Source organism: Neospora caninum, chromosome VIII, assembly GCF_000208865.1.
Source record: "Neospora caninum Liverpool complete genome, chromosome VIII".
Taxonomy (NCBI): domain Eukaryota; phylum Apicomplexa; class Conoidasida; order Eucoccidiorida; family Sarcocystidae; genus Neospora; species Neospora caninum.
The window spans coordinates 6550677-6563126 of record NC_018395.1 but is presented as its reverse complement, the minus strand read 5'-3'; the positions used below and the strand labels follow the sequence as shown (position 1 = coordinate 6563126).

Sequence of the window (12450 nt, the reverse complement as noted above, 5' to 3'; positions counted from 1 at the left end):
TGTGCAATCCTTATTCATTAGAGATGGTGAAAAGTGGAGAGCCTGGACTTGCCGCCGCAGTATGTAGTCAGACGCGCGTTTGTGACAACTGAGATTTCTCCATTTTACTGTGGCATCTTGAAACTTGTTTGTTGCCGATAGGCTTCTTCTATTACCAAGGCTACGTGCGTGAGGCGCGAGACCTCCCAACAAAACCATTTTCTCAAACGAACCGGATTGGGGCTGCCACGCCAGTGGGACGCAAGATTGAGTCAAGTTTACGTGCGCTGAGAGCCTTGGACACGTGAACAAGAGAAGCCACAGGCTGTTTTGCTGCTTTCAAATTGGGACAGCGGATTTCCGTTGAACTTTCAAAGGGGGAGGGCATTTGTTGAACGGGACCCAGAAGCTCCATGGCTGTATATTGCAGGCGGCATACACAGCTGGAAAGGCGGACAGCTTGCAACAATGGCAGCTTCTGAAGACGTGCCGTTGTCTTTTCGAGTACCAGAAGAGAGAAATGGGACACGAGAACGGTGCAATTGTCAGAATCAGTCTCTGGACTCGTTCTGCCTTAATTCACATTCGTCCCCGATTCTGTCATCTCCAGGCGCGACCGGACAGCCTCTTTTCCTCGACTACGCTCTTCCTCTTTCTTCTTCTCTCTTCACAGAGACGCAGGTGGATCAGCAGGAGACAGAACGTGAGTGCCTGAAGTGGTACTGTCGTGTCTTCGTCGATCTCTGTACTTCTGGCACTCACTGCGCTCGCCATTCTGCATCTCCGTCTCGTTTGTCTCAGTCTTCGAGCTGTCAGCGCAGTCGTGAATCACCCTTTTCCTCGGAGGCATCAAGCGATGCGGAAGACGCAGTCGAAGCACAGCAACCAGAGACCCCCTCTTTCTCACAAGGATACAAAACCAGAAAACAAAACAAGAGAGGAAATGCACCGTTACAATTGCGGACGTCGGAGCATATATGTTTCGCTCAGCGCCACCTAGAGAAGCCGTTTGGCAGCGGCATGATGGAGCTCGACGCTTCTCGCTGCTGGCTGCTCTTTTGGATGATTCATGCTCTCGACCTAATGCATGCCTTTGACCCGTCGCGCTACAGAGAGAGGTAAAGACAATCAAGCGGGCTGCCGATGTGCTCAGAGAAACACCACACGAGAGAACAATGGGGCCCTCAGAGCATGGGGGAAGGCAATAGGAATATATATGAGTGACGGGCGCCGGCTGCGTGCGAGCTTCATGCGAATTCAGAAAAAGGACGGTGTTTCAGTTACACAAACAGGAGCCGTGATAAAGTAAGGACAGAGAGGCTGAGCCGGCATTGCAGTAGGGGGGGAAAACCGTGGTACAGTGCAAAAGACCCAGGTTGTGCAGAGTAGGCACACAGAGTTGCCGGAACTGAGAGAGCTTGGGTCTAGAGTAGCAAAGTAAAATGCTTAGAAACTACAATGAGAGCTTCCTGCCGCCACTCAGGTCGATCAAGCGATGCTGCCTCACTGTTGGTAACGAATTAGTCTCTCAAGCGCGAGCAAGCGAAAGACGTACGCTGTTCTGGTGCTTCCACTCCATTTTTTGTCTCGATGTTCTTCTTCATAATGTGCCTCTGCGCGCACCCGCTCCTTTTCAGCTGTTTCCAGTGCGATGCCCTCGGTGTCTGGATCTTGGCTTTCTTTTGTGGTGTTTCCTGCAGAATTATCTCCTTTCTTCAAGCGGTGTGGGATCGACAAGCAGGCGGCGGATGGGGGGGAGGTCCGGGGCAGCAGGCGCATCTGGCTCCTACTTATGCCGCCACGGCAAGCATGCTGGTCACTGGTGGGGTGGCGGAGTGGTACCGTAGAATGCGGGCGGCACCACGGGAAGCGGGGCGGGGCAAGGAGGATAAGAAACAAGACTCAGATTGGCCAGGAGGGAGAAAAGGGGACTGCGAGGCATACAGGGGGTACAAGGAGACAGAGCAGGAGCAAAGTGGAGACCCCACGGAAGCACTCGAAGGCCAAGATCCTCGCCAATGCATCTATGATTGGTTTATGCGACTAAAGAGCCCTGAGGGAGGCTTCCTGATGCACGTTGACGGAGAGATCGATATGAGGTGATGGAGATTTTAGACGCCACGCGTGGCTACTGAATTAGGTGCCGCAGGCCGCCTGTATTCGTGCCACTGTTGAAAGTCAATGAAACTTCCGCCTTCACTCTTCAATGCATCGTCAAGGGGGACCTGAGACGTGTCGTGATGTAGCCAGGGTTTTAAAATGAAAGTGCTTGCCACAGAATCTTTTCTTATTCTCTTCAGTGATTTGCTGTCATCCTCCACTTCTTTTTCGCCACTCTTCATCTAAGGCCAGAGGACTCAATCCACCTTTCGGCTTCTGCTCTTCTGTGGCCGCTGCAGAGGTACTTACTGTGCAGTGGCGACAGCCTCGATGCTTCACATGCTAACAGACGAACTCATCGAGGGGGTGGCGGAGTACGTTGCCGGCTGTCAGACTTACGAAGGAGGAATTGCCGGGGAACCCGGCCTAGAGGCACACGGTGGTTACACCTACTGCGGTGCGTGTTCATTGCACTTTTCCTTCAAAATTAATTCGTGAAGCATCTGTCGGGTTTGGCGCTACGTGCCATCTTTTGCTTTTCGCCCGAATGCGGCAGGTTTGATAATAATGAACCGTGCGCGTCCAGATTTTTAGGGTGTTTGCACACCCTGCCACTTCACGTCAGAAGTCCCGATCATCTCATTCGTGGTTGACAGGGGCAGTTAGGCTTTCGCGTGCGCCTTTCTTTTCGATCATATTTCGGGCTTTAAAGTGGTGGAGTGCAAATTTGGCCAGCATTCTGCCGTCGTTGGTTGCGCTCGTACTTCCCCCAGGTCTGGCGGCGCTCTGCATTCTGGGAAAAGCCCACGAGTTTCTTGACCTCGATCGCCTTCTTCACTGGGCAGTGATGAGACAGATGGGCTTCGAGGGGGGCTTTCAGGGTCGGACGAACAAGCTGGTCGACGCTTGCTACTCTTTTTGGATGGTCAGTCACTGGTTTTCTCTTGGAGTGCCTGGGGTTATACTCTCGTCGCTCCCTGAAGATTGCCTACACAAGAACAGCAAAAGTGGAAGACGGAAAATGCGAAATATCGTGACCCACACGGGAGACAGAGGAGGGGCACGCGTTGGAGACGAGGAAATAGCAGCATGAAGGACGAGAACCGGAAGGAAGGAGAACGAGTGGTGAAAGCTAGGAGTCTGTGTGTAGTTGGTTTCTACAGCTGACGCCTACAAAGGAGAACGAATCGATTGTTTTGTGCAGTAGCAATAAGATCGTTACTATGGTACTTCACTTCTTTTAGCCTGTATCTTCTTCGCCATTTCTGTTTTGCCGTCGGCCGCATTTTTCCTACCCCTTCCGTTCTCTTGGCCTTGACATATGCGAGGCGTTTTACGCCACTGAATGCCGTCGAGAAACCTTTGCTCTCTCTGCCTTTCCTCTTGCAGTCAGCTTTGTTTCCTCTTCTTGCCCACGCCTTCCACCTTGCCGGGCGCCCCATTCCGCGCGAGCTCTGGGTCTCTTCTCGACATCTCCAACAGTACATTCTTGCTTGCTGCCAGGACCCGCGAGGTGGCCTCCGTGATAAGCCCGGAAAGTGAGTCAAAAAAGCTCTTTTGTGAACGTTTTTTTGTGTCGCTTCGTTCGTGCTGTAGACAGGCACTGCTCGCTCCTATTCATTTGTTTTCACTGAACTTCCGCTTTTCTTGTTTATCCTGCAGTGAGCTTGTACACACAACGCAGTGTTTATCTATAGAGGGCAGGAGGAGAATCACTTCTAATATTGAGCAAGCATGCAACCATGGTTGAGAAAAAGGGGACATCGAACAAAAGCAGTTTCCTGCGCTAAAATGGGCGCCTCCTGACAGTGAGAAATTCAAACCGGATCTACATGTCTCTCCTCGAAGAGCCACGGTAACGGAAAGTCGCTATAGTTTGACACCCATCAAAATTCCTCATCAACCGTTCGACAGGACTGACCGTAATTAGAGTTTAAGTTAAGCTTTTGATTAGAGAAGCTAGTTTTGTGTTTAAACGTTTTTAGTGATCTATGGGAGTAACTGAATCGCCGTAGCACTCTAAGCAAAAGAAAATAGAAAATATTTGTTGTGTAGTGGAGAAAAAGTTGAAGTTGCGGATAAGCGCACGCATCTGTGTTCATGCTTGCCCGAGATTGCGGTAGCTTCCGCTTCCTGCGTGTAATTTTTTTTTGAGCCAACTTATGACACTGGACACGATTCTGGTGGAGTCCCTGAGGCGTACGCATGACATTAGTGCACACCTGCAGATTTGTTTAAGCTGGGCTTGCAATTATCGAGAGTTCAGCAAGCGGTTACACAGGTACAGTTTTGTTCGGCGATGTCCCACCTCAACACCTTAGCGCCGTTTTCTAAAGCTTTCCGCTCGTTATACTAGTTGGTATTTTATTCTGACCCATCGTTTTACACTGTGTTTCTTGTGTTTGGACGTATCATTCTTGTTTCCCTTCCAGAGCGGCAGATCTTTATCACACGTGCTACGCGCTCTCCGGTCTCTCTACAGCTGAGCACACTCTGCTCTCTCCAACTTCTGCGTCTCTGTCGGCTTTCCTGTTGACGGAGGCACGCCAGCAAGCGTCCCCGTCCAGTCCTGAAGCTGGGTGTCCAGTGGCACGGACAGACATCTTCTACAATGTTAGAGTTGACAGAGTGTTCGCGGCGAGAAAAGAGTTGCAAAGTTCACTCCCTCCTTTTGTCGAACAACGAACGGGGTGTCGAGGCTTCGAAGGGCCTGGTGTTGTCTCATACTATACTATGAAATTTTCCAGTTCGGTCCCTGCGTGCTCCGGGGCCAGGCGGAGTACCGAATGACTCATACAGGCGGTGAAAACCGTTCAGAGTGCAGCTAGGTGAGAACAGTACGAACTGAAGAGAGACGCACATGCTGGTATGGAAGGCAAGAGCTTTTCCCGCAGTATGCTGTGAGTGAGGTGACAGAGAAACAGCTCTTCACTAGAGCGCTTGGAGACGAAGCAATACCCGAAACGGCACATCGCTACAGGCGTACTATTTCGATGGAGACGCCAACCGCCATTCCCTTCCACAAAATCCTGTTAAATTCTTCCAAGAAACGGTACAGCTGATGGTGGTCTATCAGGGGCAGGCAACTTTAAGTGCAACTGAAATCAACCGACTGTCAGCAAACTCCTACTGCACCCTTGGGGCGATTCGTTGCCTGTGGAGAGACGTTCGCTTCTGGGACTGCCTGTGAAATTAGAAGTGCGTAGGAGGAACGGTATGTGATCAATCTTTGTTGTGGCGACCAACACGTCGGTGGCTCTCAGTCGTACTGGAGTGATCCAGCTCCTCGTTGGTAATGCTGATTCTTGATTTGCCACCGTTAGGCTCCACAGCACGGTTCCCACGATTCTAATGACGAGGAATTGTTGCCGGCCTCTCTGGACGCGGCAGGAGCGTGCCCGGCCAAAGACACTATTTTCTCCCGCTGTTAATACGAGTGATAACAAGAGCAATCCATATATGACGCTCCAGCCATTGAAAGTTGTTCGCCTCCGCAGTGCGAAAACAGGTAGCCAGGCCAGGAAATACCGATTTGACACACGCGCGACAAACAAGCCTTAAATCCGAAGAAAATTAAATCGGCATCCTATCGCCTTTCCGTGTCCATGTCAACTATGGGAAGACGATATCCTGTGAAGCCAGTTAATTTCTTGACTTTTTCCAGTTTTTTGCCTTGTAGAACAAAAACTGTGCACCGCCCATGGCTGCCGCGACAATAGCCATTATGCGCGTGACGCCTAACATACTCCTTGCTGTTTCCATCCTCTCATCGTGCTCATAACTAGTCACGGTGCCTTCATTCTGTCGATCAACGTGATCAGCAACCGCTGTCCCCAAAACGGCCAACAAAGCCAAACCCCCAGCGGTCATCAATAGAGTTGTCCCCTTCGTCTTCGCTTTCCGCGTTTGCCCACGCGCGTGACTGGGCGCGGCGTCAACAACAACTTCCGAGTAGTCCGCAAGCGAAGCTGGAAATTCACTTCCAAGCTTTGACGTCTGAATTGCAGGCAACAAACCGGAAGGGGGTCGAAGTGTACTAAACGTCGTCATCGAGATGGGGTGCGAGTTTGATCCTCCGTGCGGTATTGCCGCCCCAACGTCAAGGCGACGGAGCAATACGCATACGAGCAACAGAGTTTTAATCATGCTCAGCATGCTACAACAGCCCTGCAAAATATGGCTGCGAGGGACTCGCTGGCACGCAGCAAAAGAACAACGAAAACGCGACGCAACTCGACAGACGTGAAAATACAGATGGGGTCGGGACACCGTGTGCATGAAAAAGTGGTTAGTCTGTGGTAGTAAATGCAAGCAGAACTCGCCACAAGGGATTGTAAACGGCTTGAATTGCGGCTGCTGAAGATCATTCCAGCACACACAGTGTGTATCAAAGCGACGCCAAACTACATACGGGCCCTTAGCGACGCCGAAGCGCTGAACTGTCAGCGCAGCGTTTGCTATCGAGTACAGGCGTTCGGGACAACTGGTTTCCTTTCCGAGTTCACTGCGAGAGATAAGCGACTGCGCTTTTGGGACAAATGCGCGAAAAGAACAGGCTGTAAGATCTTGGTGTGAGTAGCATCAGTTGCGGTTTCGGATACCAGTAGAACAGGCGGGTGAAACCATCTCTGAAGTCGCCGAGGCTATTCCCATGGGCCATGGTAACTGCCATCGTATCCGCCGACTACTAAGCACCTACGCGTTGGTGAGACTGATGTAGGCCCGTGGCAAATTACCACTCCAGCCATTTTTCTGCTTCTAGTATGTGTATCTTTCCAATAAGCTGCGGGTGTACTAGTTAGGGCTGTAGTGTGTTTCGCAATAACAAACCCTTCGGCACGGCATCGGATGGGGGAGAGGGGGCAGGCGATCAAACATGGGTAAAGATAGTGGATTGGAATGAGTGTTCTTAAAGACGTCATCAACCCGCACAGCGGGACGATTAGAGTGCGCCATGTGAGATGGCTCTTCTTCCAAGGGATGTCCCCTCTTTTTGTGCTCCAACTGCCCTCGTGGCGCTGGTCATGATCTTGTGCTCATGCTAAGCTTTCTGGGTGGGATACAATGATTGATTAACGCAATTGCATTAAGAGGTCGAGCACAGCATCTGAATGTGCACATGCTTTACGGTGTTTTGCAGTGAACGCTACACAGGCTAAATCGCTGACAATCGCTCTACTTTAGGAACATAGGTACGAAACTGCACAAAAGTTCGGAGGTTTTTTCGCGGGAACCTCCGCTCGTGTGAACGTTTTTGAAAGACAAAGAGTTTCTGCGCTGATCGCTATGTTCCGCTTTCACTCTTCTCGACCATCCTTGAGTGAAGGGTTAAATTAGTGTAATACCACATGCTCTTGATTTCAATATAGATCTTCCTTCTTCTTCAGCAACGTCCCGCTTCTACACATGGCGCAGCAAAGCTCCTTTCACGGCGTAGCGCCCCGTTTCACGCTGGATAAAAGACGGGACGAAAATGGCAGGGCAGCCCTCGACCCCATCTTTGAGGTGGGGTAAGGGACGGATAGCCGCTGCTGATTCGGGGCGTTTTCTTGAGCTTCCAGGGGGCAGGCTGGTAATCATGGGTCTGTGTTGTCGTTTCCATATGCAGCTACGGGAGAAATACGTGCGATTATTAGCCCTAATTGAGAGCATAACGCCCAAAGCAAGCATGCATGAGATTACCTTCATGGCAGTAGACACACATACTTGTAGCATACATGCTCTGATTATCTACTAGGTGAGTTCCATAGATGTGCATACCGGCAGCCTTCAGGGACTTGAAAACGTCTAAACTACCCCGCAAGTCGCACTGGAACAGAGGGCTTGAACCTGCTGGCAACCCTCAATCAGCTCCATTTTGACCTCCTGGTAGGTGAGGTTTGGGAAAGCTGACCAGATGAGGCCGGCAGCTCTTGCGGCAGGAGCTGCGAACGATGTGCCATTCACTCTAGCAGGCACTGGCGCCACTCGCGTAAAAATATCAGCGCGCAGGGACGCAGCACCAAAAAGAACGGCGTGACTACAAAGCTAAGAACGTGTCGGTAGCGTGCGTTGTCACCACCGCTCCCATGTCCCAGGTGCGAAAATGTGGACATAGTTTCTTCCGTAGTTCGAGAGTGTGGCTCTGATTCCGCTTCGAGTGCTAGTGCCAACACTAACAATGTGTGCCAGCAGGTACACCTGTGGTGTGTGGAAGTGCCTGGGAAAAAAGTAAGTAGTCGTAGACCTAGAGATATGAAGTTTCATGTATGCCTCCGGCAACCAAGTAGTCCACAAAGAATTGTTTTCTTACTGGGGGTGGTTAGCTCCCGAAGTTACAAACAAATACCTTGCGAGTTGGACTCGCCGAATAGCTTCAAACTCAAGAGCCGACCACCTAAGTCACAGTAACCACACGGCAAGAGTTTGACACTGGCCCCAAAATTAGCATGCTTGCATGTAGTACACGGAATCTTGTTCGGCAGTTAAGGCGTGCTGCTTCTTGCATGAGTGTGGGGTAGTTATGCCCGGTTCTACACGGTGTTCCCCTCAGCTAGCTGTGGCTCTGGGTGGCAGGCTAACTTACCCATAATCGCCGTAAGAATTGTTGCTTATCCGAGCTCCGTTTTGTAGAGCATATTACCGTGCCTGGAGCTGGTTGCTCGCTCTGCCATCCTCTGGTCCGAAGGGCACATCCAGATTATTTTGCAGCCCCAGCACGCACCAAGAGTATCTCTATCATTGTTAGCGGTAGCAGCCACAACGCCGGCAGCGATCGTACTGTGGTCTCTCATCTCTGGAGCGACGACAGGAGAGTCATTTGAAAAGCCCTGAGTCATCATGCAAGTTGGTAGCAAAACGTGGCGCCTCTCTTCTGTGCAGTGGCATGCAGGGGCTGCAATATGAAGACTATTCATAGTTACGGCGCCCTCAAGCCGGAGGCAGAATGGAGGAGACAAAGGAGGCCCTATTGCCCCTCGTTCGCCTTGCCGTCAACGGCAACGACGGATCGGCCCGTTCGACACAGGAGAAACGCCAGCGGCACAAGGATGCCTTTACGAAGAACCTTGTCAACCACAAATCGAATCGAAACAATTGATAGTAGTCGTTTACACAATAGTAGTGGGCCTGCTATTGCCTGCCAGTTGACGAGTCGCTGTACTTCTAGGGCGAATATACTCCTACTCCTGCTGCCATCAAACAAGACTAGCCATTTCTTCGACTGCTAACTCGTACAGTGGCCGGCGATCGGCATCTTCCTATGCGGGTGTGATATGATACAAGGGGTCGTGCGGAGTATGTATGTGACAGGCGACGATTAGTGTCGTCACCAGCGGTGTCGTTGCTTACCCATCCATAGCAATCATCCACAAGTCCGTTTTTCCCGTTGTCCATGCCGTCCCCACAGATTTAGCCTGGATTAGTCCATCGGTTCTGGACCAACTCTGGTAGGGCCATATTGCATCCACTGTCGCTAACAGCCACGGTCATCGGTCTTCTGTCGCCGCACCACAGCTTTCCATACGCGTTCTGAGTTTATTCCAAACGGCCTGTAGCTCCGCAGATTCCACTGATCTTTATAGTATAAGGGTCATCCGGAGGTGCATTCGTGGAGTAACCTTTCATCGCGATGAGCAGATCTGTATCGTAGAGGGAGGCGGAAAATACTTCTTCACATGAAAGCGAGGCACTGGTGGTCCTCTCCATGGACACTGCCGCCGTTTGGGCGCTCCAAATATAATCATCCAAGACTTTTGCAATGTAGGCATTATCGATGCAAGCAGTTTTTTTCCTTCGCAAGGCCCACAACGTCCAAGTCAGTAAGCCCTGAAGGTAGCCTTGTAGTTGCTTCCATGTGCAATGATGTGGGGAATCTGCTTGGCATTTCTTCCGTTATGCTCCGTGTTACTGGAAAAGAATGAACGAAAGTTGTGGCATCACGCGAAACTTATGACTCCTCCGTGCGTGTTTGTTCTTTGTCATGCAGAAACCTCGCAGCCTTCTATCTGATGACGTTCATCACCGCCATGCTCCCCTGCTTCCCTTCAACTATCATGAGCTCCTTGTTTGATTCAATTCCTCGTCATGGCAGGATACATCGGCCACGTGTGTTATTGAGAATCGCTCACTGTAGGGTCCTCTTTTCCCGTAGCTGTTCAGGGTTACCGCCACGGTGGAGTGGTTGATGTCGGGCGTGACGCTCTAGGAACGCTGGTGCGTGGGACGTGACTGTGGCCAATGTACAGACCAGATCAAATTGAACTTGTTTGGTCTGTCATCTCTGTAATGACGCGAGCATCTTGTGCTGCTGTAACTCCGATGAGGGTGATGATACCAATAGCACCAAGGAGGGTGCAAATGCACCAACACAGTTCATATGCAAGCGACGCCATAGCTGCATGACGCCGTTCATCCAGCACAACTATCGGTATCCCAGCGAGTCAATGTAACAAGCTAGCATACCACTGTATCCCTTGACCAGTGTGGAATGGAGTCGGGATGTGCACTTTCGATAAGTAGCCCTCACAGGCAGATAGAGAGAATAGGTACATGACACCACTCTATAGACGGACTCTTTCCTACGCTTGGAAGGAAAAAACTGGCGAGTAGGCTACGATATAGGTAGCGAGTCTCGCCGCCTGGTCTTCCGTCGGCTAGTCTCCCGTCGTCGGTGGCTGTGACTCCCCCCGCTCGGCAGCGCGTGCACCACACTGGCGGGCTTTTGTCAAGACGCTTTTATGCCTATCAGCTGTCAATAGAGTGTCACACGTCGAACCTGCAGAGAGCTGCTGCTCTAGTCACCGCTGGAGCATCTGCAGCATGTCGCAGATCATCACACAGTCTTGTTCTGTCGCCAGGACGGCCGACGTTCGGACATCTACGCAGTTTTTTGCAGCAGCGGGCCACAAATGAGTCGTTTGCCGCAACTGTAGGTTTCTCCGTCAGCCTTCCCCATGTTCAGGCGTTACGCAGCCGTTCCTGCACTTCCGCACCCCTTTATCTTACAGTTTTATCTTCTATGTAAAGTAGCAACGGCTAGTAGCTGGCTCTGAGAGCGTGCAGAAACACCCACAGCTCTTTTCCATAATTTTTTTTATAGAACTGCTGGACGCTCGTATGAAGATATACCACCGAAATATGCATGCGTATACGATCGACATGACTTGTTTGCTACTCATTCCAGATGGGATTCCCGTGAACTCGGTATCCCCCACGCTGCATCGTAGCTGACTCTTCTCGTGTGAGTCAAGCCAAAGAGTCGACGAGCGAGCATACACGAAGTATGTGAGTAATAACCCGGCGAAAAACACAATTGGCGAGCTCCGGCGTCTGTAAGCAGTCGATCATTGAGGAGGGACATACCCCGGAGAAAGCAAAATGCCGAAGGGATATCCAAAGGGTGGTTGCTTCACAAAGACAATAGGATACCATGTAACATGGTGTGGCATCACCGACGCTTAGCCTTGCCTTGATTCTGTCTTGAAAATAGCATTCCAGAAAAAATTTAGCCTCCGAGGAAAAGAGTAAGAGGAGTTTCTTCTTCCCCAAGCTCTCCTTCAAGAGCAGCCGCGAGTCTTAACCAACACTTTGCACCTGCCGCGTCTGCAGTTCCACCTCAAGGCTTCAGGTCATCATGTCGGCATGATACAGGAACTGCTCTTGGACGGCGCGAAAGGCCTAATAAAGCGCGTCTTTGATTGCTGGACTCTGCTCCTGTAAGCCGTGTAACGAAGTTGCCGTGGAACCCCCAGTGCTGATTCCCCTTGCAAGGCAAGTTAATCCATTTTTCCGTGGTTCTTCAAAAGAAACCACTTTGTGCAGACCTATTCGAATTCGCGATCTAACTCTCGGCCGTTACTAAGGAGATTCTTGCAAATGAAGTGATTCCTTGACAGCACAGGTTGCGAAGGCCAGACCACAGACATCACAGCGATCCTCCGTTGTCCCGCTACGGTACGCATTATTGTATACTAGCTACTTTTGCGACACACAAGTCTACGTATCCGACTCAGTATACACCTCCTTTGAATCTGCAAGCTGAGCCACAAGGAAAAAGACCACGAATTAAATAGAGAGAGTTACAGTTACAATACAAAAGTTCGGCTGCATCAGCCCTTTCAGACGGGATGGGGAGTCACAGGACTCGATGTTTCGGCAGTACGTCATGTGCCACCTGCAGTGAATAATGAGCTCCCTCTTTGTTTGGCTCCTTGCTTGGTCTTCAAAGAGAACGGCTAACCAGAGCTCAATTCCCAGGGTGTCCACACATACCGACTTGGTCGCGACCGAGAGAAACTGTTACCCGTTTAATGCAATGTGGAGGCCAACATCTGAAAAAGACGCTTTGGCTTTTGTAGCGTACGCTCAACCGTCATCTTTTCCCTTCTGGTG

At 50.9% G+C, this 12450-nt stretch overlaps 2 protein-coding genes across 2 annotated transcripts; one reads left to right on the top strand and one right to left on the bottom strand.

Annotated features, from left to right (window-relative positions):
- Positions 1–999: 999 nt before the first annotated feature.
- On the top strand, positions 1000–3621 carry NCLIV_038220 (putative protein farnesyltranstransferase beta subunit; the record flags this gene model as incomplete). The annotated part of the gene is made up of 5 exons (XM_003884023.1): positions 1000–1097; positions 1680–2078; positions 2379–2536; positions 2853–3004; positions 3469–3621. 5 exons carry the CDS (start codon positions 1000–1002, stop codon positions 3619–3621), a joined length of 960 nt encoding a protein of 319 aa, XP_003884072.1.
- Positions 3622–5721: 2100 nt separating this feature from the next.
- NCLIV_038210 (conserved hypothetical protein) lies at positions 5722–6225 on the bottom strand (the record flags this gene model as incomplete). Its single annotated transcript, XM_003884022.1, has 1 exon — positions 5722–6225. The coding sequence occupies one exon, from the start codon at positions 6223–6225 to the stop codon at positions 5722–5724; it is 504 nt and encodes a 167-aa protein (XP_003884071.1).
- Positions 6226–12450: the final 6225 nt, after the last annotated feature.